This window comes from Entelurus aequoreus, linkage group LG05 (assembly GCF_033978785.1).
Source record: "Entelurus aequoreus isolate RoL-2023_Sb linkage group LG05, RoL_Eaeq_v1.1, whole genome shotgun sequence".
Taxonomy (NCBI): Eukaryota; Metazoa; Chordata; class Actinopteri; order Syngnathiformes; family Syngnathidae; genus Entelurus; species Entelurus aequoreus.
This window is the reverse complement of record NC_084735.1, coordinates 80,165,987-80,193,238: the sequence shown is the minus strand read 5'-3', so window position 1 is coordinate 80,193,238 and position 27,252 is coordinate 80,165,987. Positions and strand designations below refer to the sequence as shown.

The window sequence follows — 27,252 nt, the reverse complement described above, 5'->3', positions numbered from 1 at the left end:
AACTATGGAAAAATATCAACAGAAAATAATAGCTAATATTAAAACACAATAGCTATTATAAAGAAATAATATATGTCATATTGAGTAAAAAAAATATTTTTGTGTTATGTTTGAATACATTTTTATTGCTTTTTTTGCATTATCTCAGGATTCTAAGAACATTACTGTCATATTGAGTAAAAAACAATTTTTTTGTGTTTGCAAACAGTACAACAGCATATGTTTCTAGTAATACTCACAAAGATACATTATTTCAGGCATTATTAGACATTTTGAATGTTTGGTTTAGGAGTTATGTTTAAATAACTGTCATATTTAATATGACAGTTATACTAATAATAAGTATATTACGAATAAAAATGTGAAAAGAAAATTAAAAACTATGACAAATTAACATTTTTTTCTACGTAGCACAACATATTTAAGGCTTTTTTTCCCCATTAAGTTATATCTTAAGGAAAGCCTTCATGGTAAAAAATAAAACTTGAAAAAAGGATTAATTTAAAATTAAAAGTACTAAAAAGTATACCGATTACTTTAGACATAAAAATATATATTTCGCTGTCCCATCAAAAGTATTCCTATTTTATATATCTCAGATTTTAAAGAAAATGCCACAAAATAATATTACAATGAATTATAATGTGTATGGGCAGGCATGTTGGTGGATGCATTTATAAGGCATAGAACCCAAACAAAGCTATTTGTAGCTTTCTTTTAAACACATTTATGAACATAATCACATTGAACTGCAAGCTGTGTAAAATGTAAACACAACATTTAGCTACGAGTTGACATATGTCGGGATATAAGTATGTAGACCTGTAAGAATGGCTTTAAAAATGTAAGCATGATAAATACTAAATGACTTCAACTGTCGGGATGATTACTGAGGGACAGACTCTGATTACAGTGTGCACAGGTTTACATTTAATCACATTTTGTCAGTGTGTCACCACAATACAGCACTTTAATTTCACTATATATGCGCCATACATTTATATCAATCATATATTTATACATGCTATGTAAAACACAGTTAAAATATACAGCTTGGCTTATAGAATAGAAAAATAAATAAATTATAGGATTACTCAGACCATTTATAATCCTATTACTTTCAGTATTATTCCTTAGTGTTCACAACAGATACAATCACACACGCACACCAGAGAAAGCCTAAAGTGCAAAATCACATAAAGTGTACGGTCATGTCATGTGACTTCTTCATCAGCCACACTTTTATACTTCATCTCACAACGGTAATTACAATCTTACGTTGCTTTTTGTAGTGCTTTGTTTGTTTTCTAGAACATTGGGCGTTTAGGAATTTTGTTGCTTATTATTAGCGTTATCAGATTTATGCTAAAGTGGGGCTAGAAGCTAGCTTTTAAAAAAAACAAAAAAAAACAGCTTAAAGACCAGCTAGCCTTGTTCTACTTAGCTAAAATTAAACAACTTCATGAGAGTTTTTTTTTAAATTTTTTTATCAGATTTAACTTTCATTCACCTACTATTCCTTCATTTCCACTTTTTGTGATGTGCTATGTAAAGCTAAGCTAATAATAAGGGTAAGGCTAGGAGGCGTGTCTCCCTAAATAACAAGCCAACATTTTATGTTCTGTCACAGGAACGAGGAGCAGTGACGTCCATTTTTCACCTAACCAAACAGGACACCATGACTAGACATTACTAGTCGAGAACTGCAGTCACTTCCAAGTTAAAGTTAAAAGTTACAGTTAAAGTTAAAGTACAAATGATTGTCACACACACACTAGGTGTGGTGAAATTTGTCCTCTGCATTTGACCGATCCCCTTGTTCACCCCCTGGGAGATGAGGGGAGCAGTGAGCAGCAGCGGTGCCACGCCCGGGAATAATTTTTGGTGATTTAACCCCCAAATCCAACCCTTGATGCTGAGTGCCAAGCAGGGAGGTAATGGGTCCCATTTTTATAGTCTTTGGTATGACTCGGCCGGGGTTTGAACTCACAACCTACCGATCTCAGGGCGGACACTCTAACCCAGGGGTCACCAACGTGGTGCCCACGGGCACCAGGTAGCCCGTAAGGACCAGATGAGTAGCCCGCTGGCCTGTTCTAAAAATAGCTCAAATAGCAGCACTTACCAGTGAGCTGCCTCTATTTTTTAAATTGTATTTATTTACTAGCAAGCTGGTCTTGCTTTGCTCGACATTTTTAATTCTAAGAGAGACAAAACTCAAATAGAATTTGAAAATCCAAAAAAATATTTTAAAGACTTGGTCTTCACTTGTTTAAATAAATTCATTAATTTTTTTACTTTGCTTCTTATAACTTTCAGAAAGACAATTTTAGAGAAAAAATACAACCTTAAAAATGATTTTAGGATTTTTAAACACATATACCTTTTTACCTTTTAAATTCCTTCCTCTTCTTTCCTGACAATTTAAATCAATGTTCAAGTAAATTTATTTTTTTTATTGTAAAGAATAATAAATACATTTTAATTTAATTCTTCATTTTAGCTTCTGTTTTTTCGACGAAAAATATTTGTGAAATATTTCTTCAAACTTATGATTAAAATTTTAAAAAATTATTCTGGCAAATCTAGAAAACCTGTAGAATCAAATTTAAATCTTATTTCAAAGACTTTTGAATTTCTTTTAAAATTTTTGTTCTGGAAAATATAAAAGAAATAATGATTTTTCTTTGTTAGACATATAGCTTGGTCCAATTTGTTATATATTCTAACAAAGTGCAGATTGGATTTTAACCTATTTAAAACATGTCATCAAAATTCTAAAATTAATCTGAATCAGGAAAAATTACTAATGATGTTCCATAAATTCTTTTTTTAATTTTTTCAAAAAGATTCGAATTAGCTAGTTTTTCTCTTCTTTTTTTCGGTTGAATTTTGAATTTTAAAGAGTCGAAATTGGAGATAAACTATGTTTCAAAATGTAATTGTCATTTTTTTCGTGTTTTCTCCTCTTTTAAACCGTTCAATTAAGTGTGAATATCATTAATTATTAATAATAACAGAGTTAAAGGTAAATTGAGCAAATTGGCTATTTCTGGCAATTTATTTAAGTGTGTATCAAACTGGTAGCCCTTCGCATTAATCAGTACCCAGGAAGTAGCTCTTGGTTTCAAAAAGGTTGGTGACCCCTGCTCTAACCACTAGGCCACTGAGTATGCCAATTTAGTAGGCCAATTTAGTGGGTATTTACCAAAAGGTAAATACCCACTAAATTGTTTCAATGTTTGCTAGTTTTTTTTCTTGCACAACCTTTGTAACTCCGTACAAATCAGAGATTTTAAAACCCAAATTGAGGTGTCACGTCCCTTCAAAAAAGTAATAAGTCCTCCCTACACGTTGTTCATGCGCTAAACCTTCTGATGCGCTTCCGTTTCCTCGACTTGCAGTATTTCACCAGCAGTCCCAACGTGATCGCCGTGAACAGCACGATCACGACGATACCAATGATGTAGTTCGCTTTCTTTGGTCGATGACACATCTCTCGGCTTACTTTTTTGATATTGACCGGTTCCGAGTCATCCTGGAGAACGCAGGTGACTGTCTCGATGTCGGGCACCACCACGGCTGAGTGCTGGACCAAGTACAGGAAGCCGAGGTTGCTGCAGCAGTTGAGAGGGTTGGAACCCACGTAGAGCGTTTTCAGCGAGCGTTCCAGAGCGACCATGGTGCTGTGCTCTAGAGTGACTAAACTGTTGTTCTGCAGATTAAGAGTTTCTATGGACGACTCACTGGTCAAAGTGGGGAGACTGGTCAACTGGTTGGTGGACAGGTCTACGAGTTTGAGGCTCGTCAAGGAGGAAATGTCCGTGTTCAGCTTGGAAATGTTGTTTCCCTTAGGAACAGGTGGATTAGGGTGTGCTCAAGACCGGACAGAGAGTCAGGATGCATTTCCAAACCGGGATTGAGGGACAAGTCCAGCAGGCTCAGACGGGTGCCAGCAAATGCCCTCAAAGGTAAACTATTTAGGTTGTTCTGAGAAAGGTAAAGTGACTTTAGATTGGGAATGCAAGAGAAAGAGACACAGTCTGGAGGGTGGATGTGGTTGGGGTCCGACGGAGATGGTTTTGTATCCAAGGGACAGACTTTCAGGTTGTTTTCCTGGAGCTGCAAGAGGTTTAGACTTGGAAGTTTTTGGAAGGTTTCCTGTTCAAGGGTGCTAAGGTCGTTTCCTTGTAGTAAAAGCTGTCGCAAGGATTGTAGAGTAGCTTCGCCGAATGAAAGTCTCTGTAAAGAATTATAGTTGAGGTTGATGATTGTCACTGCGGGTAGAAGGTTTTTATCGCCGATCGAAAACGAGTCTATGCAGTTGTTGCTCACGTTCAGCACCTCCAGGGATGTCATCGTGTGGAAAAAGGACTGCGGTGTGTCCTTGAGTTGGTTGTAACTCAAGTCTAAGTATCTCAGGTGATTTAAAACCACACGGGTCTTCGTTTCTAGCATGTCGGTCATGTTGATGCTCTGCAGCTGGTTGTGTGAAAGGTCTAGATGTCGGATGGTGTTGTTCGCTGGGAGGAGCGGAAAGCGAGCCAGCTTGTTCTCACTCAAATCCAGAAATACTAGGTCGTACACGTCGGTCGATCTCGTGCTCTGGAAAATCTCAACACTGTTCTGGTTGAGGTTTAACACTTTTAACCGACTCAGGTTAAAGTCCGTGATACACGTGATGGAGTTTTTGGACAAGTCGAGCTCAGTGAGATGATCCAGAGAGTCAAAGGCGCCGTCTTCGATCTCTAAAATGACGTTGTTGTGGAGGCTGACTTTCCTCAAGGACAAAGCTCCCCTGAAAGTGTTTTGTGCTATTTTGGTGATGCTGTTACTGTCCAAGGACAGCTCCAGCAGTGACGGAGAGTCCGCGATTAAGAAATCGGACATCCCGGTGTACAACCCGTTGCTCGACAGATCAAGAGTCTCCACAGCTGCGAGAGTCCCAATTTTGGTTTTGGAGAGCGCGAAGACATTCAGGTGATTACCGGCCAGATCCAGGACTTTAAGATCAGTCATGTTTTCAAAGAGTCCGGGCTGGATGAAGAGGATCTTGTTTGAGTTGAGGTTGAGGTGACGGAGGTCCGTTCGATACGCCAGGGTTTCCAGGGTGAGGTTCTGCACCTGGTTGTGCGAGAGGTCCAGCGTTTGAACGCCCGGGGGGAGGTTGATGGGGGCGCTGGTAAGGCTCAGATCACTGCAGACAACCACACTCATCTGGACCTGCCAACAAAAAGACCGTATGGTATGTCAGAGGGTTTATTACATTGGTCCAATAAAAATCGCAATTCTCCAATTTAGAAACACAACAGCCAAGATGGAATACCTTTTAGTGTGGAGACACCCCTTTCTTTGCCATGTTCTCCCCCCTAGCACATTGAAATATTTATTATACTTATTGAGTTTAGAATTAAAACCACATGGCTAGAGAACACCCCCCGCCGCACCCCCTTAATGTCTCCTAGTCCAAAAACAGCCCATAAAACTGTCTCCATCTCTGATTTCTCACTAAGGCCGTGAAAGCTTTTCTTGGCATATTTGTGGTTTGATGAAAAGTGCTCACCGCTTACACAATACCTGCAGAGGGTAACATTTAGCGTCTATAAATTTTAATCAAACCTCGGAAATACAAGAACTAACTTTTACAGGTTTTAACAAAACAAACCTCCCTTGTATTGATCCTTTGTTTACATGAGCATTTCTTAAAGGCCTACTGAAAGCCACTACTACCAACCACGCAGTCTGATAGTTTATACATCAATGATGAAATCTTAACATTGCAACACATGCCAATACGGCCGGGTTAACTTATAAAGTGCAATTTTTAATTTCCCGCTAAACTTCCGGTTGAAAACGTCTATGTATGATGACGTATGCGCGTGACGTCAGTAGTTAAACGGAAGTATTCGGACACCATTGTATACAATACAAAAAAGCTCTGTTTTCATCTCAAAATTCCACAGTATTCTGGACATCTGTGTTGGTGAATCTTTTGCAATTTGTTTAATGAACAATGAAGACTGCAAAGAAGAAAGTTGTAGGTGGGATCGGTGTATTAGCGGCTGGCTGTAGCAACACAACCAGGAGGACTTTGACTTGGATAGCAGACGCGCTAGCCGACGCTAGCCGCCGACCGCACGGATGATCGGGGGAAGTCCTTCGTCCTTCCATCGATCGCTGGAAGGCAGGTGAGCACGGGTGTTGATGAGCAGATGAGGGCTGGCTGGCATAGGTGGAGCGCTAATGTTTTTATCATAGCTCTGTGAGGTCCCGTTGCTAAGTTAGATTCAATGGCGTCGTTAGCAACAGCATTGTTAAGCTTCGCCAAGCTGGAAAGCATTAACCGTGTATTTACAGGTCCACGGTTTAATAGTATTGTTGATTTTCTGTCTATCCTTCCAGTCAGGGATTTATTTATTTTGTTTCTATCTGCATTTAAGCACAATGTTATCACGTTAGCTCCGTAGCTAAAGTGCTTCACCAATGTATTGTCGTGGAGATAAAAGTCACTGTGAATGTCCATTTCGCGTTCTCGACTCTCATTTTCAAGAGGATATAGTATCCGAGGTGGTTTAAAATACAAATCCGTGATCCACAATAGAAAAAGGAGAAAGTGTGGAATCCAATGAGCCAGCTTGTACCTAAGTTACGGTCAGAGCGAAAAAAGATGCGTCCTGCACTGCACTCTAATCATTCACTCTCACTTTCCTCATCCACGAATCTTTCATCCTAATTTGAGCCAGCTGGCTCAAATTAATGGGGTAATCGTCGCTTTCTCGGTCCGAATCGCTCTCGCTGCATTGTAAACAATGGGGAAATGTGAGGAGCCCTTCAACCTGTGACGTCACGCTACTTCCGGTACAGGCAAGGCTGTTTTTTTATCAGCGACCAAAAGTTGCGAACTTTATCGTCGATGTTCTCTACTAAATCCTTTCAGCAAAAATATGTCAATATCGCGAAATGATCAAGTATGACACATAGAATGGATCTGCTATCCCCGTTTAAATAAAAACATTTCATTTCAGTAGGCCTTTAAAGACCCCTAACAATACCGTAGCATTAAAAACAGCAGTCTTACCATGATTTGATTAACGTGGACCCCGACTTAAACAAGTTGAAAAACTTATTCGGGTGTTACCATTTAGTGGTCAATCGTACGGAATATGTACTGTCGTGTGCAATCTACCAATAAAAGTTTCAATCAATAAATCAATCATTCAGTATGCAAAAACCCCCACAAAAAAACAGAGGGTCTTCTTCTGGTTGACAGTCAAAACACTAATGCCGAAAAAATGTTGTAGCGTTCATGCTGTCGTTGTAGCGTTCAGGATGTCGTTGTGGCTTGTGCAGCCCTTTGAGACACTTGTGATTTAGGGCTATATAAATAAACATTGATTGATTGATTGATTGATACCAATGCTGCCTGAGGCTGAGCCAAACAGTGGCCACGATACTGTACAGCGTCTTGTCTAGTGGCCAATACTACAGTAATATTGATATTTTCAGTTCATTTAGCCCTTTTTTATGCTTGATCACGCTTCATATAAGGCGGAAGTGCATAGCATATGCTTTGTTAGCGATAACACAAAGCTAAGATATGGATGTTGTGTTCAAAAAGTTGAGCATGTATTGATGGATCTACATTGTACTGTATTGGTTTTAGCATCTTTAATTCACGAAATGTATGGAAGTGGCCTGTGCAGGCTTAAATTTTTCACTGGAAAATGTTTCTAGACCAGAAAAACAAAACAAAACGTCATAGCGTTAATACGGAATAACGCGAGTCAACGTCGCAAAAATGGATTTTAAATACGCCATAAAAGGACTACAGACGGAAATCAGCATGGTGCTAAATCTTCTTAATATGACTGCACATTGTCCTTCAAATAAACAAATACATACAAACAAATAATCTGAGCTCTTGCACAATTACAGACAGTACCCGAACAATAAGCTGGGCTAACTATTAGCTTCTCGATTCCCCAAGTCGTTCCGAAGTTTGTTTGCTTTGCTTCCGTCTTCTTCTGTTATCTCGTTCCCGATTGGCTATTAATGAATTCAATGTGGGAGTCGGCCCTTTATTGACTGAACATAAATTAGCATTGTCGGGGAAAAAAATTATAGTTAGCTTTGATTGATTGATTGATTGAAACTGTTATTAGTACATTGCACAGTACAGTACATATTCCGTACAATTGACCACTAAATGGTAACACCCGAATACGTTTTTCAACTTGTTTAAGTCGGGGTCCACGTTAATCAATTCATGCTACTTCATTAATCTGAAAGAGGGACATTAGTGACTATCTATCTGTACATGTGCACCACTGTATTCATCGCCACCCGCTGGCCTGATATGCACATTACATCTCTTCACACATGCTTTTTTTGGCCCAGAGATCACTTTATTGTGCTTCAAAAAACAGCAAAAAAGGAGAAAAAAACCCATTTTTTTAGGGTGTTGTCATGTTCGTTCTTACTCAACATGACTTATTGCGCACTTTATGAGCCACCAGTGAGTCGCTTTCTGGTCATTAGTGAGTATTTCCTTGGAAACGCAGGAAGCAGAGTGAGTTCCCAGATTGTCACCCAATTACAACAACTACTGTCGGTAATTTAAGAGGGGTCACAAAGTATTTCAACAGTGTTTGGCTTTTCACCGTTTCAGGGAAGCAGCGCTCGGATTGTTAGGTACTTCGTCTTCGTGGTTGCCGTGTCGTTAAAATAAACCTTGCTATGTGTTTATGTTTCCTAAAAGAATAATAATAATACAGGAATGTGCAAGAGAAGATGTGTGAACGCGACTTACCGTGCGGCATGGAGGGCGGTGGCGGGGCGGGCGAGCGGCGGACGCCATGCACACCACGATGAGCGGGAGGAGCAGCGGGAAGGTGGCCATGTTGCTGCGGCACAAGGATCAATCATGAATAGACACAAGAGCAGGATGCGAGCTGGGAGTTGATGCAGGCCTCGCGAAAAGGAAGCCAAAGGGAAGTAGAGCTTCTGGTTGACTTTTGACTGAGCTATTTATGCCCTGGCTCGCATCATACAAGGGGCTTTTTCTCTTTTATAAACTGGTTCTGCAGAAAGGGGATGACTTTACAAATGAAACCATTGTCATTTGTTTACTTTTTGATCTTGTGAGTATCTCTGTGTGCGAGTCTTTGTTCATTATTTTAGTGGCAACCTGCCATGGTCATCTTTGACAACATAATCCAAAGATCCTCTATATGACAGGATGATACCCAAACTGTCTTTTCACAACCCACTAGTCAAAGATCCCATATGTGACAGGATTCCGCTGTTTTTAAGGACCTCCTGTCAAAAACGCTAGTCAAAGATCCTCTATGTAACAGGAGGACTGCTGTTTTTAGGGCCGACTGTCAAAAACGCTAGTCAAAGATCCTCTATGTAACAGGAGGACTGCTGTTTTTTAGAACCTACAGTCAAAAACGCAAGTCAAAGATCCTCTAAGTGTCAGGATCACCTGGCTGTTTTATAGGACCTACTGTCAAAAACGCTGGTCAAAGATCCCCAATGTGACAGGAATACTTTGCTATTTTTAAGGACCTACTATCAAAAACACTAGACAACAGCGTGACAGGAGGACTCTGCTGTTTTTAGGTATTTACTGTCAACAACTCCAGTAGAAGATCCCCTCCCAATGTGACAGGACCACGCTGCTGTTTTTAAGGATCTACTGTCAAAAAACGCTAGTCAAAGATCCTCTATGTAACAGGAGGACTGCTGTTTTTAGGGCCGACTGTCAAAAACGCTAGTCAAAGATCCTCTATGTAACAGGAGGACTGCTGTTTTTTAGAACCTACAGTCAAAAACGCAAGTCAAAGATCCTCTAAGGGTCAGGATCACCTGGCTGTTTTATAGGACCTACTGTCAAAAACGCTGGTCAAAGATCCCCAATGTGACAGGAATACTTTGCTGTTTTTAAGGACCTACTATCAAAAACACTAGACAACAGTGTGACAGGAGGACTCTGCTGTTTTTAGGTATTTACTGTCAACAACTCCAGTAGAAGATCCCCTCCCAATGTGACAGGACCACGCTGCTGTTTTTAAGGATCTACTGTCGAAAAACGCTAGTTAAAGATCCTCCATCTGACAGGAATACTTTTCTGTTAAGTACCTACTGAGTGTAGAATCCTCTATATGACAGAACCACCCTGCTGTTTTTAAGGACATACTTACAAAAAACGCTAGTCAAAGACCCCAAAGTGACAGGAACACTTTGCTGTTTTTTTTAAGGACCTACTGCCACAAACACAAGTTTTATGACAGGACCACCCTGCTGTTTTTGTAGGACCTACTATCAAAAACACTAGTCAAATATCCCCAGCGTGACAGGAGGACTCTGCTGTTTTTAGGTATTTACTGTCAACAACTCCTGTTAAAGATCCCCTCCCAATGTGACAGGACCACGCTGCTGTTTTTAAGGATCTACTGTCAAAAAACGCTAGTTAAAGATCCTCCATCTGACAGGAATACTTTTCTGTTAAGTACCTACTGAGTGTAGAATCCTCTATATGACAGGACCACCCTGCTGTTTTTAAGGACATACTAACAAAAACGCTAGTCAAAGATCCCAAAGTGACAGAAACTATTTGCTGTTTTTTAAGTACATACTGCCACAAACAAGTTTTATGACAGGACCACCCTGCTGTTTTTAAGGACCTACTATCAAAAACACTAGTCAAATATCCCCAGCGTGACAGGAGGACTCTGCTGTTTTTAGGTATTTACTGTCCAAAACGCCAGTTAAAGATCCCCTCCCAATGTGACAGGACTACCGTGCTGTTTTTAAGGATCTACTGTCAAAAAACGCTAGTTAAAGATCCTCCATCTGACAGGAATACTTTTCTGTTAAGTACCTACTGAGTGAAGAATCCTCTATATGACAGAACCACCCTGCTGTTTTTAAGGACAAACTAAAACACTAGTCAAATATCCCAAAGTGACAGGAAAGCTTTGCTGTTTTTTTTTAAGGACCTACTGCCACAAACACAAGTTTTATGACAGGACCACCCTGCTGTTTTTAAGGACATACTATCAAAAACACTAGTCAAATATCCCCAGCGTGACAGGAGGACTCTGCTGTTTTTAGGTATTTACTGTCAACAACTCCAGTTAAAGATCCCCTCCCAATGTGACAGGACCACGCTGCTGTTTTTAAGGACATACTTACAAAAAACGCTAGTCAAAGATCCCAAAGTGACAGGAAAGCTTTGCTGTTTTTTTTTAAGGACCTACTGCCACAAACACAAGTTTTATGACAGGACCACCCTGCTGTTTTTAAGGACATACTATCAAAAACACTAGTCAAATATCCCCAGCGTGACAGGAGGACTCTGCTGTTTTTAGGTATCTACTGTCCAAAACTCCAGTTAAAGATCCCCTCCCAATGTGACAGGACCACCATGCTGTTTTTAAGGATCTACTGTCAAAAAACGCTAGTTAAAGATCCTCCATCTGACAGAAATACTTTTCTGTTAAGTACCTACTGAGTGAAGAATCCTCTATATGACAGGACCACCCTGCTGTTTTTAAGGACATACTTACAAAAAACGCTAGTCAAAGATCCCAAAGTGACAGGAACACTTTGCTGTTTTTTTTTAAGGACCTACTGCCACAAACACAAGTTTTATGACAGGACCACCCTGCTGTTTTTAAGGACCTACTATCAAAAACACTAGTCAAATATCCCCAGCGTGACAGGAGGAGTCTGCTGTTTTTAGGCATCTACTGTCAAAAACTCCAATTGAAGATCCCCTCCCAATGTGACAGGACCACCGTGCTGTTTTTAAGGATCTACTGTCAAAAAACGCGAGTTAAAGATCCTCCATCAGACAGGAATACTTTTCTGTTAAGTACCTGCTGAGTGAAGAATCCTGTATATGACAGAACCACCCTGCTATTTTTAAGGACAAACTAAAACGCTAGTCAAAGATCCCAAAGTGACAGGAAAGCTTTGCTGTTTTTTTAAGGACCTACTGCCACAAACACAAGTTTTATGACAGGACCACCCTGCTGTTTTTAAGGACCTACTATCAAAAACACTAGTCAAATATCCCCATCGTGACAGGAGGACTCTGCTGTTTTTAGGTATCTACTGTCCAAAACTCCAGTTAAAGATCCCCTCTCAATGTGACAGAACCACTGTGCTGTTTTTAAGGATCTACTGTCAAAAAACGCTAGATAAAGATCCTCCATCTGACAGGAATACTTTTCTGTTAAGTACCTACTGAGTGAAGAATCCTCTATATGACAGGACCACCCTGCTGTTTTTAAGGACATACTAACAAAAACGCTAGTCAAAGATCCCAAAGTGACAGAAACTATTTGCTGTTCTTTAAGTACATACTGCCACAAACAAGTTTTATGACAGGACCACCTTGCTGTTTTTAACGACCTACTATCAAAAACACTAGTCAAATATCCCCATCGTGACAGGAGGACTCTGCTGTTTTTAGGTATCTACTGTCCAAAACTCCAGTTAAAGATCCCCTCCCAATGTGACAGGACCACCGTGCTGTTTTTAAGGATCTACTGTCAAAAAACGCGAGTTAAAGATCCTCCATCAGACAGGAATACTTTTCTGTTAAGTACCTGCTGAGTGAAGAATCCTGTATATGACAGAACCACCCTGCTATTTTTAAGGACAAACTAAAACGCTAGTCAAAGATCCCAAAGTGACAGGAAAGCTTTGCTGTTTTTTTTAAGGACCTACTGCCACAAACACAAGTTTTATGACAGGACCACCCTGCTGTTTTTAAGGACCTACTATCAAAAACACTAGTCAAATATCCCCATCGTGACAGGAGGACTCTGCTGTTTTTAGGTATCTACTGTCCAAAACTCCAGTTAAAGATCCCCTCTCAATGTGACAGAACCACTGTGCTGTTTTTAAGGATCTACTGTCAAAAAACGCTAGTTAAAGATCCTCCATCTGACAGGAATACTTTTCTGTTAAGTACCTACTGAGTGAAGAATCCTCTATATGACAGAACCACCCTGCTGTTTTTAAGGACATACTAACAAAAACGCTAGTCAAAGATCCCAAAGTGACAGAAACTATTTGCTGTTTTTTAAGTACATACTGCCACAAACAAGTTTTATGACAGGACCACCCTGTTGTTTTTAAGGACCTACTATCAAAAACACTAGTCAAATATCCCCAGCATGACAGGAGGACTCTGCTGTTTTTAGGTATCTACTGTCCAAAACTCCAGTTAAAGATCCCCTCCCAATGTGAGAGGACCACCGTGCTGTTTTTAAGGATCTACTGTCAAAAAACGCTAGTTAAAGATCCTCCATCTGACAGGAATATTTTTCTGTTAAGTACCTGCTGAGTGAAGAATCCTCTATATGACAGGACCACCCTGCTGTTTTTAAGGACAAACTAAAACGCTAGTCAAAGATCCCAAAGTGACAGGAACGCTTTGCTGTGTTTTTTTTTAAGGACCTACTGCCACAAACACAAGTTTTACGACAGGACCACCCTGCTGTTTTTAAGGACCTACTATCAAAAACACTAGTCAAATATCCCCAGCGTGACAGGAGGACTCTGCTGTTTTTAGGTATCTACTGTCAACAACTCCTGTTAAAGATCCCCTCCCAATGTGACAGGACTACCGTGCTGTTTTTAAGGATCTACTGTCAAAAAACGCTAGTTAAAGATCCTCCATCTGACAGGAATATTTTTCTGTTAAGTACCTGCTGAGTGAAGAATCCTCTATATGACAGGACCACCCTGCTGTTTTTAAGGACAAACTAAAACGCTAGTCAAAGATCCCAAAGTGACAGGAACGCTTTGCTGTGTTTTTTTTTAAGGACCTACTGCCACAAACACAAGTTTTACGACAGGACCACCCTGCTGTTTTTAAGGACCTACTATCAAAAACACTAGTCAAATATCCCCATCGTGACAGGAGGACTCTGCTGTTTTTAGGTATCTACTGTCCAAAACTCCAGTTAAAGATCCCCTCCCAATGTGACAGGACCACTGTGCTGTTTTTAAGGATCTACTGTCAAAAAACGCTAGTTAAAGATCCTCCATCTGACAGGAATACTTTTCTGTTAAGTACCTACTGAGTGTAGAATCCTCTTTATGACAGGACCACCCTGCTATTTTTAAGGACATACTTACAAAAAACGCTAGTCAAAGATCCCAAAGTGACAGGAACGCTTTGCTGTGTTTTTTTTTAAGGACCTACTGCCACAAACACAAGTTTTATGACAGGACCACCCTGCTGTTTTTAAGGACATACTATAAAAAACGCCATGACAAGAGAACGCTGCTATTTTTAGTCATCTGCTGTGATGTCACATCCCAAACAACAGCGCCGTCCTTCCTAAGGACAACAAAAACATTTACCTGACTCCCAGCAGAGTTGTCGTCCTCCCAGCGGTTCCTGACCACGTTGATTTCACATCCTCAGCTGCGCACACACACACACACAAACACACACACACACAAAAACAAAAATAGTTTTGACAGCGACTACTAGGAACCAAAAGACTGCGGTCTCTCTCACAGCTGACTCGGACTGATGGTTCCAGCCATCAACATCCTGTGAGAACATCCTGAAAAAAAGGGGCCAGGCCTCGCCAAAGCCCCCCTCCCCTCCATCCAAGACCACCCCTTGCTCCCTCCTCCTCCTAAAAAAGGGGCCCTCATTTCAAGAAGACCGACCCTCCTCTCATCACTACCATGCGCACTTCTCCCTGCTACAATACAAAAGTCCAATAGGAATTTGGGGCATTTTAGAGTCGCAGGTCACATCTGCCTTCGCCTTTTTTTTTTTTTTTTTTTTTTTTAGAAAAGCTTACTTTTTATTTTTCAAGTCATCATATTTGTCTTCACTACAAAAACAGCAAAACAAGGGAAGCAAACAGTCAATGAACAACAATGGCTATAGATTGGAAGTGCATGTTAAAAAGTTTTCCAATCAATGGTTGCCAATTTTAGTTGCTAAAAAGCGAGAAAACATATTTAAATGAAAATATAAACCAGATAGGTCTTACCTGCTCGGCAACTCTGCACACTTTCAGTTTCACAATCGACACCTGTTTTGTTGAGGTTTGCTGTTCAGGTGACAAAAACATTAAATCTCTTGACTACAAATTTCCCGGGATTCCCAACCGCTTGTCTAAACATTAAATAGCGTCCTCTGCCGGTCAGACCAAGACATTGCATTGAGCAGCTACTTTCTCTTTAGCAAGGTTTGTGTCAAAATCTTTGGATTCCCCTTTACGCTACGGAAAGAAAAATATATTCCCAAAATAAGTCATAACTATGGCATAAAAAAAAAATCTACATTTTGTTATCATAATTTTGAGATAAGTCGTAATTATGACATAAGGTGTCGAAATCATGAAAGAAAAAGTAAACATTCTGATAAAGTCATGATTTTGAGATTAGTCAATTACGAGATAAGTCATAGTTTTGAGAGAAGTCATAATTATGGCATAAAAAGTACATTTTTAGAGTAAAAGTTTTAAGATAAGTGAACTATAAAATAAGTGAAAATGTTAAGTCATATTTTGAGATAAATCTTAATTATGAGATGAGGTAAACATTTTGAGATACTCATAATAACTTCAACATTTACATTCAATTATGAGATTAAAAAAAAAGACAAAATGTTGATATACTGGATATTCATAATTAAGGCATAAAAAGGAAAACATTTTAGAGTCAAAGTTTTAAGATAAGTCAACTATAAAATAAGTGAAAATGTTAATAGTCATATTTTAAGATGAATCGAGATAAAGTTAACATTTTGAGATTGTCATAATAATTTAAATATTTGAGATAAGTCCATTATGAGATTAAAAAAAGGTAACATTTTGAGATGGTTATTTTGAAATAAAATGTTGACAATTTTGAGATATTGTCAACATTTTGAGATAAGTTCACTATAATAAAATATATATATATATATATATATATATATATATATATATATATATATATATATATATATATATATATATATATATATATATATATATATATATATATATATATATATATATATATATAAGTTTAAGTTTTAGATAAATCATAATCATAAGATAAAATGTAGAAATTTCAAGATAGTCAACATTTTGCTATAAATTAATTATGAGATATAAAGTTAACATTTTGAGATAGTCATGATAATTTCAATATTTGAGATAAGTCAATTATGAGATAAAAAAGTTAACATTTTGAGATGGTCATAATTTTGAAAAAGTTGACAATTTTTAGATATTGTCAACATTTTGAGATAAGTTCACTATAATAAAAAATATATATATATATATTATAAATACATACATATATATATAAGATGGATAGACAAGATAGTACAAATTTTGATATAAGTTAATTATGAGATAAAAAGTTTACATTTTGAGATAGTCATCATTTTGAGATAAGTCATAAATATGAGTTAAAAAGTTGACATTTTGAGATTGCCAACATTTTGAAATAAGTCAATTATGAGATTTAAAAAAAAGGAAAAAATGTTGATATACTGTAGTCATAATTTTGAAATAAGATAGTCATAATTAAGATTTAGTTGTCAAAAATGTTAAAGATAGTCATAACTGAAATAAGTCAACATTTTGAGATAAGTCCACTATAATAAAAAAGTATATATATATGTATAATATATATATATATATATATATATATATATATATATATATATATATATATATATATATATATATATATATATATATATATATATATATATAATGTTTAAGTTTTAGATATATCATAATTATAAGATAAAATGTAGACATTTCAAGATAGTCATAATTTGGATATGTTAATTATGAGATAAAAAGTTTACATTTTGAGATAAGTCATAAATATGAGTTTAAAAATTGACATTTTGAGATTGCCAACATTTTGAAATAAGTCAATTGTGAGATAAAAAAAAAAAAGACAAACTGTTGATATACTGTAGTCATAATTTTGAAGTAACTCATTATGAGATCAAAAGTCAAAAATGTTGATAGTCATAATTGAGATTCAGTTATTTTTAAATCATATATAAATGAGGTAAGTCGACATTTTCAGTCAAAATTTTAAGTCAACTAGAATATAACAAGTCAAAAAGTTGATATAAATGACTTATTTCAAAATTATTAATGCCAAAAGATAAAAACTGACATTTTGATGTATTGTGTACATTTTGAGATAAATCAATTATGAGATTAAAAGTCTAACATTTTTTTAAAGTATAATATTCAAAGTCCACATATTAGTGTCGTCATAATAACGGTAAGATAGTCATAACTGAGATAAAAGTCAACATTTTGAGATATGGTCATAATTTCGTGATGTCATAATTATGGGATAAAAAGGTGACCGTTTGAGATAGTCACAATTTGAGATAAGTCAACTATAAAATAACAAGTCCAAATATTGATGCAGTCATGAATTTCAATTATGAAACTAAAAAGTCAAAATGTTGAGATATAGTCATAAGATTAAGATAAATCATAGTTGAGACAAAAAAAGTCGACTATTTGAGATGGAGACATAATTTTGAGGCCAATCATAAATGAGATAAACATTTATATTTATGGTGATAAAGTCAAAATAATCGAATAAAGTCAAAATTATAATTTTGTTTAGAAATATATTGACCTTTTTTTTTTTAAACATTTGATCAATATTATTGAAATGTAGAAACGTAATGTCATACTTGTTTAGCTGCCCTCTGGCGGCCGGGAGAAAAATGACACTTTGAAGGAATCCATTGGAGCTGCTTTCACTTTCGTTTGATGCCTAAAAAAACCCAACTGTGTGAAGAGACAAAAAAAAAACAACAGACAAAATATGGCCAGAAATAGTTTTATATAAAATTTGAACAAGTGGATACAGAACGCATATTATGTGAATAAAAAAATACAATACAATAAAGGGAAAATAAATGAATCTTATCTTTTCTATCTTTAAAGCAGGATGTTTAAGTTAGCTGATGAAATGTAAAAGGCACTAAATGTACAACATTCCAGTTTTTTTGAAAACAGAGGCCAAGATCATTCCGAGATGACATTTTTTTTTAAAAACAAAAACAGAACAAAAAAATCACAGGGCGTTTTTGTCTTCCACAGTCGAGACGTAGTGCAGGTATTTTCTTTCTTTTTTTGTCTTTTCTACAACATCGCAAACCAAACAACAACACGCCATATAGAAGAACTGTCCAGCGAGAAGAGAGCTAGCGCGGTTTTTACGACTTTGTCATTTCCCCCGTCGTTTAGAGTTTACGTCACTACACCTGGGACAACAGCACGACTACACACCACCACCTGGCACAAGCAAAAGCGCGGCGACTTAGCGGTTTGGAAATAAAAATAACAACAGACACACAAAAAAAAAAAAAGAATTCGCTATCGTTTGTGATTTTTTTTGGTGACGGCGTAGCTCCCTGCTTACTAACAACAACAACAAAAAGATGTAAAAAACACACTTGGAAGACAAGAGTGACTACAGAGTGTAGCGCTACTGCTTCGATACAACATGGACCACACTAACCGACCAACATTTTAATGTAACCACCGAGTTTTTATTTTATTTAAGAAAGATTGAACACAAAGATGGAACAAACGAATGCTAACATGCTATGCTAACACGCACCTTCCTATTTTTCGCCTTCTAAAGAAGTATCGGAATCGGTATTTCAATAAAACATGTCGGACGCTAACCATCTTCTTATTTGTAAACGTTTAGTTCCGGAAATTTAAATGAGGCCAAGAAATTGTTCACGCTATTTTCAAGAAAGATCGGAAATGACGTTGGAACAAATGTGTGCTAACAGTTTCCAGCCTGTAACAACTTGCAATTTCCCGTCTTTTTCCTGCGTCAAATTGTCAATGTTTTGCCTTCGGCGGGCATGGATGACTTTAATGACCGACTTATGTTTAAAAAGGTCATGAAATGTACCTTTAGCCACGAAGTGTTCACTTTGTTTTAAGAAAGATCGAGAACTACAGTATGTCGCAGTGAACAATTACTAGCATGCTGCGCTAACAAGACCCTGGTGTTCACATTCCATCGCCACGAAGTGTTCACTTTGTTTTATGAAAGATCGGGAACTATGTCGCAATGAACAATTGAAAGATCAGGAACTATGTCGCAGCGAACAATTACTAGCATGCTGAGCTAACAAGACCCTGGTGTTCACGTTCCATTACCCCGAAGTGTTCACTTTTGTTTTAAGAAAGATCGGGAACTATGTCGCAATGAACAATTGAATGATCGGGAACTATGTCGCAGTGAACAATTACTAGCATGCTGAGCTAACAAGACCCTGGTGTTCACCTTCCATCGCCCCAAAGTGTTCACTTTTCGCCCCAAAGTGTTCACTTCGTTTTATGAAAGATAGGGAACTATGTCGCAGCAAACAATTACTAGCTTGCTGCGCTAACAAGACCCTGGTGTTCACGTTCCATTGCCCCGAAGTGTTCACTTTTGTTTTAAGAAAGATCGGGAACTATGTCGCAATGAACAATCGAATGATCGGGAACTATGTCGCAGCAAACAATTACTAGCATGCTGCGCTAACAAGACCCTGATGTTCACATTCCATCGCCGTGAAGTGTTCACTTTGTTTTAAGAAAGATCGGGAACTATGTCGCAGTGAACAATTACTAGCATGCTGAGCTAACAAGACCCTGGTGTTCACCTACCATCGCCCCAAAGTGTTCACTTTGTTTTATGAAAGATGGGGAACTATGTCGGAGCAAACAATTACTAGCTTGCTGCGCTAACAAGACCCTGGTGTTCACATTCCATCGCCACGAAATGTTCACTTTGTTTTAAGAAAGATCGGGAACTATGTCGCAATGAACAATTGAAAGATCGGGAACTATGTCGCAGCGAACAATTACTAGCATGCTGCGCTAACAAGACCCTGATGTTCACATTCCATCGCCACAAAGTGTTCACTTTTTCTTAAGAAAGATCGGGAACTATGTCGCAGTGAACAATTACTAGCATGCTGCGCTAACAAGACCCTAGAGTTCACGTTCCATCGCCCCAAAGTGTTCACTTTGTTTTAAGAAAGATCGGAAACTATGTCGTAATGAGCAATTACTAGCATGTTGAGCTAACAAGACCCTGGTGTTCACGTTCCATTGCCCCAAAGTGTTCACTTTTGTTTTAAGAAAGATCGGAAACTATGTCGTAATGAGCAATTACTAGCATGCTGAGCTAACAAGACCCTGGTGTTCACGTTCTATTGCCCCGAAGTGTTCACTTTGTTTTATGAAAGATCGGGAACTATGTCGTAAGGAACAATTACTAGCATGCTGAGCTAAAAAGACCCTGGTGTTCACGTTCCGTTGCCCCTAAGTGTTCACTTTGTTTTATGAAAGATCGGGAACTTTGTGGCAGTGAACAATTACTAGCATGCTGAGCTAACAAGACCCTGGTGTTCACGTTCCATTGCCCCAAAGTGTTCACTTTTGTTTTAAGAAAGATCGGAAACTATGTCGTAATGAGCAATTACTAGCATGCTGAGCTAACAAGACCCTGGTGTTCACATTCCATCGCCACGAAGTGTTCACTTTGTTTTAAGAAAGATTGGGAACTATGTCCCAGCAAACAATTACTAGCTTGTTGCGCTAACAAGACCCTGGTGCTCACGTTCCATCGCCCCGAAGTGTTCACTTTGTTTTAAGAAAGATCGGGAACTATGTCGCAGCGAACAATTACTAGCATGCTGAGCTAATAAGACCCTGGTGTTCACCTTCCATCGCCACAAATTGTTTTGAGAACAATCGGAAATTACGTTTGAACAAAATCACGCTAACACACCACCAACAAGGCCCGGGTGTTCTACTTCCTGCCTGTAAAAACTGGCATTGTCACTCTTTTTCAGCCTCTGAGGACATGAACAATGCTAATGACCAACTTTATTGTTAAAAGGTTAAAGAATGGAATTAGAAATGTTGGAACAAATGGGTGGTAACATGTTATGCTAACATGCTTAGCTATCGATATCCAGCGTGTAAGAGCTGGCTTTTTTCCACGTCAATGCGGTCGAAAGAAAGCAGCAAGGGTCAGGATGCAAACAACACCCCGATTCAAATTCTTGCCAGTAAAAACTAGAATTTTCTCGCTTTTCCCACCGTGTCCACTTGGCAATTTTTCACCTTGTGGGGTCACGAACGACACTAATGACCGACTTTTTTGTTAAAAAAAGACCTAGGCCTTAAAATGTAAGTTCTTTTTCAGAAAGATCGGAAAATATGTCGGAACGAACGACTTGACTGCTGCACTAACGAGGCTACTTTCCATCATTGTGTTGAAAGTGATTGTCGGGAGTATTTCATAACGGCAACATCGACTTTGGTTAAAAAGGTTTGAGGAACGAAACAACATGTTGGAACAAACATGCTAACATGCTAAGCTAACGAGCTATGCTCCAATATCGAATTCCGGCCTGTACGAGTTGGCGTTTTTCCACGTCCATGTAGTCAAAAAAAAATCCAGAGGGACAGGAAGTCGACTTGTCCATTTCATTTGTAGCATCTGCACATTTTTTCGATAGCGTTGGCATTCTCTTAATAACAATGTATTTCATTTTGGAGTGCTTATTATAATGCAGATACTGTTATCGTCTGGCGTTAATTGGAAGGTTGCCTACAGCCACAGCTGTTAACTCCATTGATTTTGGACCTATTTTGAGATAAGACAATTTTGAGACAAAATGTCCAAAATGTTGAGAGTCGTAGTTGGTATAAAAAGTCAACATTTCGAGATATTGTTATAATGTTCAATAAATAAGTAATAATTACAGTATGAAACAAAAAGTTGAAATTTTGAGATATAGTAAAAACTCTTACCGTATTTTTCGGACTATAAGTCGCAGTTTTTTTCATAGTTTTGCCTTATGAGTGAAATTATTAACACATTAGCGTAAAATATCAAATAATATTATTTAGCTCATTCACGTAAGAGACTAGACGTATAAGATTTCATGGGATTTAGCGATTAGGAGTGACAGATTGTTTGGTAAACGTATAGCATGTTCTATATGTTATAGTTATTTGAATGACTCTTACCATAATATGTTACGTTAACATACCAGGCACGTTCTCAGTTGGTTATTTATGCCTCATATAACGTACAACTATTCAGCCTGTTGTTCACTATTCTTTATTTATTTTAAATTGCCTTTCAAATGTCTATTCTTGGTGTTGGGTTTTATCAAATACATTTCCCCAAAAAATGCGACTTATACTCCAGTGCGACTTATATGTTTTTTTCCTTCTTTATTTTGAATTTTCGGCAGGTGCGATTTATACTCCGGAGCGACTTATACTCCGAAAAACACGGTACTTATGAGTTTGTATTAATAAGTGGACCCAGACGCTCTCTGCTGACATCTGGTGGTTCATTTCCTTACTGCACTATGTCAACGTTGTATCGAAGAGTATAAGCGTGCCACTTTCTGCAAGCGCTTGGCAAATAATAATTAAGACTGTATGCGCAGTTGTGAAAAAAAAGACACACAAAAAGACACAAAAAATGTTGGAATGAGCGAGTTACAGTAAAGAGCACTACTTTACATTACGAGTGTTTCCTGTACAATTACTGTCAGCGTGGACGTTTACTGCAGCGGGGAATGACGACAAAGGCAGTTCAGACAGTTTTAAACACACACACACACACATTTCACATTAACAAAAGGAATTTGGCTTGAAATGCTTCAACAGAACAAAAAAAAAAAAACATTTTAAAGCTGGAACGTAAAAAAAAATGAATGAGATATTTGGCCCGTTTTTTTTTTTTTTGGATGACCGAGTTAGTAGATTGCATGCAAACAGTGTTTCAGTATTTTGCTATTCCCCCTCAAAGTGAGCGCTCGCTTCGGATTTTCCCCTCAGTGAAACGTACACAAAAACATTCAGAACAAAAATATTATTTTACAGATGATTACTTACATGTTTGATCTACGCAAGGACAAAAATTGCTCCGCTGAGGGGAAAACTTTGAATTAAAGAGACACAACAGCAACATGCCAGAAGGTTACACAACGTGCGTTCACAGTAACAACGTTAGCTTCCTGACGGCTGCATGCGTACAAGGTGGTTATTGTGTGGAGGATTTTTTTTTTTTTTTTTAACAACATCAAAACATCACTCATTTGTTACTTTGATTTCCAACTGTACCTGAATGCAGCACCACAGTTTTCTTTTCGGCCGCCGGCATAAATAAATATATTTTCTGCGTGGTTACGTTTTTGTTTTTTTTGCAGATAAGTTAAGGGATGGGCATGATTAATTTAATCTAATCATGAGGGTTTTCTTTTTGTACCAACAAGCAAGTCACAGTCGGTTTCACTGCATGGCCATGACCAGTAGAGGGCGCCAAACCCCACAATGGAAGCAATAAAGTCGTCTGCCCTAACACTACCTTTAAAAATCAACAGAGGGCGACATTTTCCTTTGCAGAGTACATCATTAATTTGAAAAAACACTTTAATTTACTTGCAGTACAGTAGTTAAACATACTTTTTGCCTGGTGTAAAGACTGAAAAAACCCAGTAAAGAGCGCCATTTGCTCTTATTTGCATCAACTATCAAACTGTGGTACTCGTATTACTTATTATAAAAATTATATTAGACTTATACATATGAAATAATCGTACAAATGTATATACTTATCCCCTGAAAGTGAATTAGACTTGCTGAAATGTTGAATGTTTGACTTACGTCATTCAATCCAATTATTTGCAAGTATATAAGTCACATATTTGAAGTTAAACATTTTTTCTGAGAGTGTACTTGGTGTGTAACGTTTGAGAACCACTATTTTGCCATGTGAAAATTAATTAAAAAGCCCTGGAAACATGTTTTATCTTTTTCTTTTAGCACCCCCCGCGACCCCGTAAGGGACAAGCGGTAGAAAAAGAAAGGATGGATGGATGGATTTTTAAAACGAGCAAATAGAGCCACATTCCTCTGTGTCGTCTGCAATTTACAGACCACCAGAGAGCGACATTTCCCTCTTTCTTTGCATTAGCAATTGAGATGTAACGCAGCTTTAACATTAAATACCAGATTTTTTTTTTCAAAGATCTTTTGAAATTAATTAAAAAAACAAAAGAGGGGAGAATTTCCTTTCACTGTCATGCAAATGGTTTTCAATATTGTATGCCTTGTGTAATGCAACAAAAATAATGATACACATTTGTTGCATACCCATCCCTATTTGATCTACAATTTGTCCTTTTTTTCTACTATTTGCATTAAAAGTCACGGGTTAGAGCAAGAGGAAATGTCGAAAGGTTGTAGAAAATTCTGTGCCCGCTGGAAATGGTTCAACTCTTTTTTTTCTCAGGCTAATTCCATATTTCAATGCTGTTTTAACAGACAGATGGAGAACATGGATATGGTAGTGTTGAGTCTTTGCATCAAAGCACATAAAGAACATCGGCGTCATGCTTCCAGAGAACCAAAAACAAACACAAATCATTCAACTAAAACCATCCCTGTATGATAAAAAGGCTCACCCTTCCCGAGAGCAGCTGATAGAAGAGGTCTGATACTTTACTGTGGGGGTTTATTCTCTTTTTTGGGTTTTGGCGCCGCTGTCCCGGTCTGTTTCAGTTTTTGCGAATGTCAGCGTAGACCACCGGCTCCATTTTGTGGAAGGAGTTTCTGCTGCCCGAGTGATCCAACTGGACGTATATCACCGGGCCCTGTGATGAAGACAAGGAGTTGTCACGCCATCTTCAAAACCAAAGCATCCTGAAGTAAATCCACTTTTTTTTTTGGTTCCTGATGACAACCAAAGAGAGTAATTCGTGAAAGGGCGGAGTGGGACGTACGGTATGCGTTGGTCCCTCGGCTCCTACCTGGACTTGACCCGAGGGGCTGGTACTCCTGGGGCCCTGCAGCTTTGGCTCCGCCTTCTTTTTGGGCGGCGGAGGCGGAGAGCGCGTGCTTTCCAAGGTTATACAGCTAGTTTGTGCAGGGGGGAGCAGGGGGGTTACGGTTTGCCATGGTGTTGAGCGACCGTTGTTGTTGCACGGTCGAAATGGGGAGACGAGAAAGGACAAATGATAGAGGGAGCGAGGGGGGAGGGGATGGGGGTTTGGACAAAGAGAAAAAAACGAGACACAAAAATAAAACAGTGAGAGATGAGCAAGTGATTGGAGAGCTGAGGCGTGATGAGAATGACGAATATGCAGCAAAAGACATTTGGGTAGTTTTGTTGCATTTTATTTTCTTTACCACGGGTGAGCAAACTTTGGCCCCCCACATCACTTGGTCTGCCTCCTGCAAATAAAACCTCAAAAGGAGTGGACTAATGATGCTCTTCCACTGCACAGTACCGACTGGGTCTCTACTCGCTTCGCTGGTTGTCCGTTTTCAAAAACCGTACCGCGTTGATCGATGGAAAACGAGAATGTATGTCCCAAGAGACCTGGGGCCTCATGCACGTACCGTACGCCCTTTCTCACGGCAAAGTTGAGATGTAACAAAACTGACGTTGACGTGGAAATGAGTGCTGCTTCACGGCAACTTCGTGGCCGTTGTACGCACATTAAAAGAGGCTGTGGACTAGGGTTGGGTATCGAGTATCGAGTATCGAATGGAACCGGGACTAACTTTCCGATTCTCCCGGAATCGTTCAAAAGTTTAAATTTCGATTCCTAGTTTCGATACCCAGTCCGCCGACCGGAAAAAAAGAATAAGTCCGCCGACCCGAAGAAGAAGCCGCTGAACACCAACGAAGTAGCGCCCACCGCCGGAAGTGTTAGCATAGCCGAGCCTATGTAGCCGAGCAAGTCAGTCAAGCATGGATAGCGGGCGTCGGCGGTCGAAGGTGTGGCTTTATTTTACTAAAAAAAAATGAAATATCAGCGAAATGTAACACGTGCGACAGGACTGTTTCGTGCTTAGGAGGGTGCACGTCGAACATGATGAAGCACCTCCGAGTTCATGGAGTACAAATAAATGCGTGTCCCGTCTTCGACGCACTGCGCCGACCGTCCTCCTCTGGCTCCGACGCCCAGCCTGGCACCTCGGTGACTGCACTGCAGTCCGAATCCGGTAAGTAAAACAATATATATGCAATAAATAATGTGTTTTGCGCCAACGTTGAGGCAGCTAACAAATTAGCCCGCATATTTTTTCATAGACAATTTACAACCTGCTAGCCAGGCTCCGCGATGTGCTCAGCGTAGTCCGTTCACCGTAGCGGCAATGGGGAAGATGTCGGTGCCACAGACGGAAGAGTGCCACAGAAAGGTCACTGCACACATAGTCAAAAGACTGCATCCCTTTTCAGAGGTGGAATCTCCAACATTTAGGTTAGTTAAGCAATAACGTTAGAGCTGAGCTAATTGATACTGGGCTAAACAGTAACACCAACATTACATGTTTGTTTATGTTTGCAGGGATATGGTGAAAACTCTCAACCCAAAATACATACCACCTTCCAGGGACTACCTGTCAAACACATTGATCCCGGCATGGTACAAGAAGAATCGGAATCGAGAATCGTCAGGAATTGGAATCGAAACAAAGAATCGGAATCGGAATCGTACGAATTCAAACGATACCCAACCCTACTGTGGACACTTTAGCTACACACATAAAGGATGCTGGGTAACAGGTCACAAAAAAAATTGCCAACTTTTACTCCTCAGACGGATTGATGTGCCCATCACAGACATATGAAAAATTAACTAATCTCTTACCAAGTCATAAAGATGGGGTCCCACAGTACATTTTTGGGGTACCACTTTTTTGTAACTGTTTTGAAAACTAATGATAAATGCATGCATTATCCTCATTAAAAATGTTGTCATAAACGTTACTTAATTTATTTTAAAAAATAATACAAAAGGAAACACATTTTTATACATATGTAAATGTGTTCAGTTATAAACATTAATTCACTTTCTTCTTTCCTTCATGGATCTAAACTTTACCGCTGCCGGTATTTTTTTCTATATCTTTATTGTAATGTTTTCAGAATGTGTATATATTACTTAAACTTATTTTAACGTAAAAAAAACCCCAAATTTTTATTGTGTGGGGATTTTTATTTCCGCCACGATCAAAATAAATTGTGGCGGAAACCCAAAAAGTAATTTCTTTCAGATTTTTCTATGAAGGGGAAGACAGCCCAAACGGAAATAGAATATGGCACTGCTATGTACAGTACAGGCCAAAAGTTTGGACACACCTTCTCATTTTAATGCGTTTTTTCTTT

At 38.6% G+C, this 27,252-nt stretch overlaps 3 protein-coding genes across 5 annotated transcripts in view; 1 reads left to right on the top strand and 2 right to left on the bottom strand.

The window, feature by feature from the left end:
* LOC133651091 (neural cell adhesion molecule 1-like) overlaps window positions 1-27,252 on the top strand; it is an 881,445-nt gene that overhangs the window by 538,458 nt on the left and 315,735 nt on the right. The window lies entirely within an intron of this gene.
* Window positions 2,558-14,547, bottom strand: LOC133651094 (transforming growth factor beta activator LRRC32-like). Its single transcript, XM_062049034.1, is given in 4 exon segments — window positions 2,558-3,849; window positions 3,852-5,223; window positions 8,810-8,903; window positions 14,389-14,547. Coding segments are annotated over 3 exon segments (1,953 nt in total). The 5' UTR covers window positions 8,900-8,903; window positions 14,389-14,547; the 3' UTR covers window positions 2,558-3,358.
* Window positions 19,531-27,252, bottom strand: part of LOC133651099 (myelin protein zero-like protein 1) — a 30,569-nt gene continuing 22,847 nt past the window's right edge. Inside the window, exons 5-6 of one of the 2 annotated variants that reach the window (XM_062049045.1) lie at window positions 24,857-24,989; window positions 19,531-24,727 (exon numbers count right to left, since the gene is read on the bottom strand). In XM_062049045.1, the coding sequence (XP_061905029.1) occupies window positions 24,632-24,727; window positions 24,857-24,989 (229 nt within the window). In that variant the 3' untranslated portion in view covers window positions 19,531-24,631. The remainder of the gene's footprint in view (window positions 24,728-24,856; window positions 24,990-27,252) is intronic. The other variant, XM_062049046.1, reaches the window with a different exon arrangement.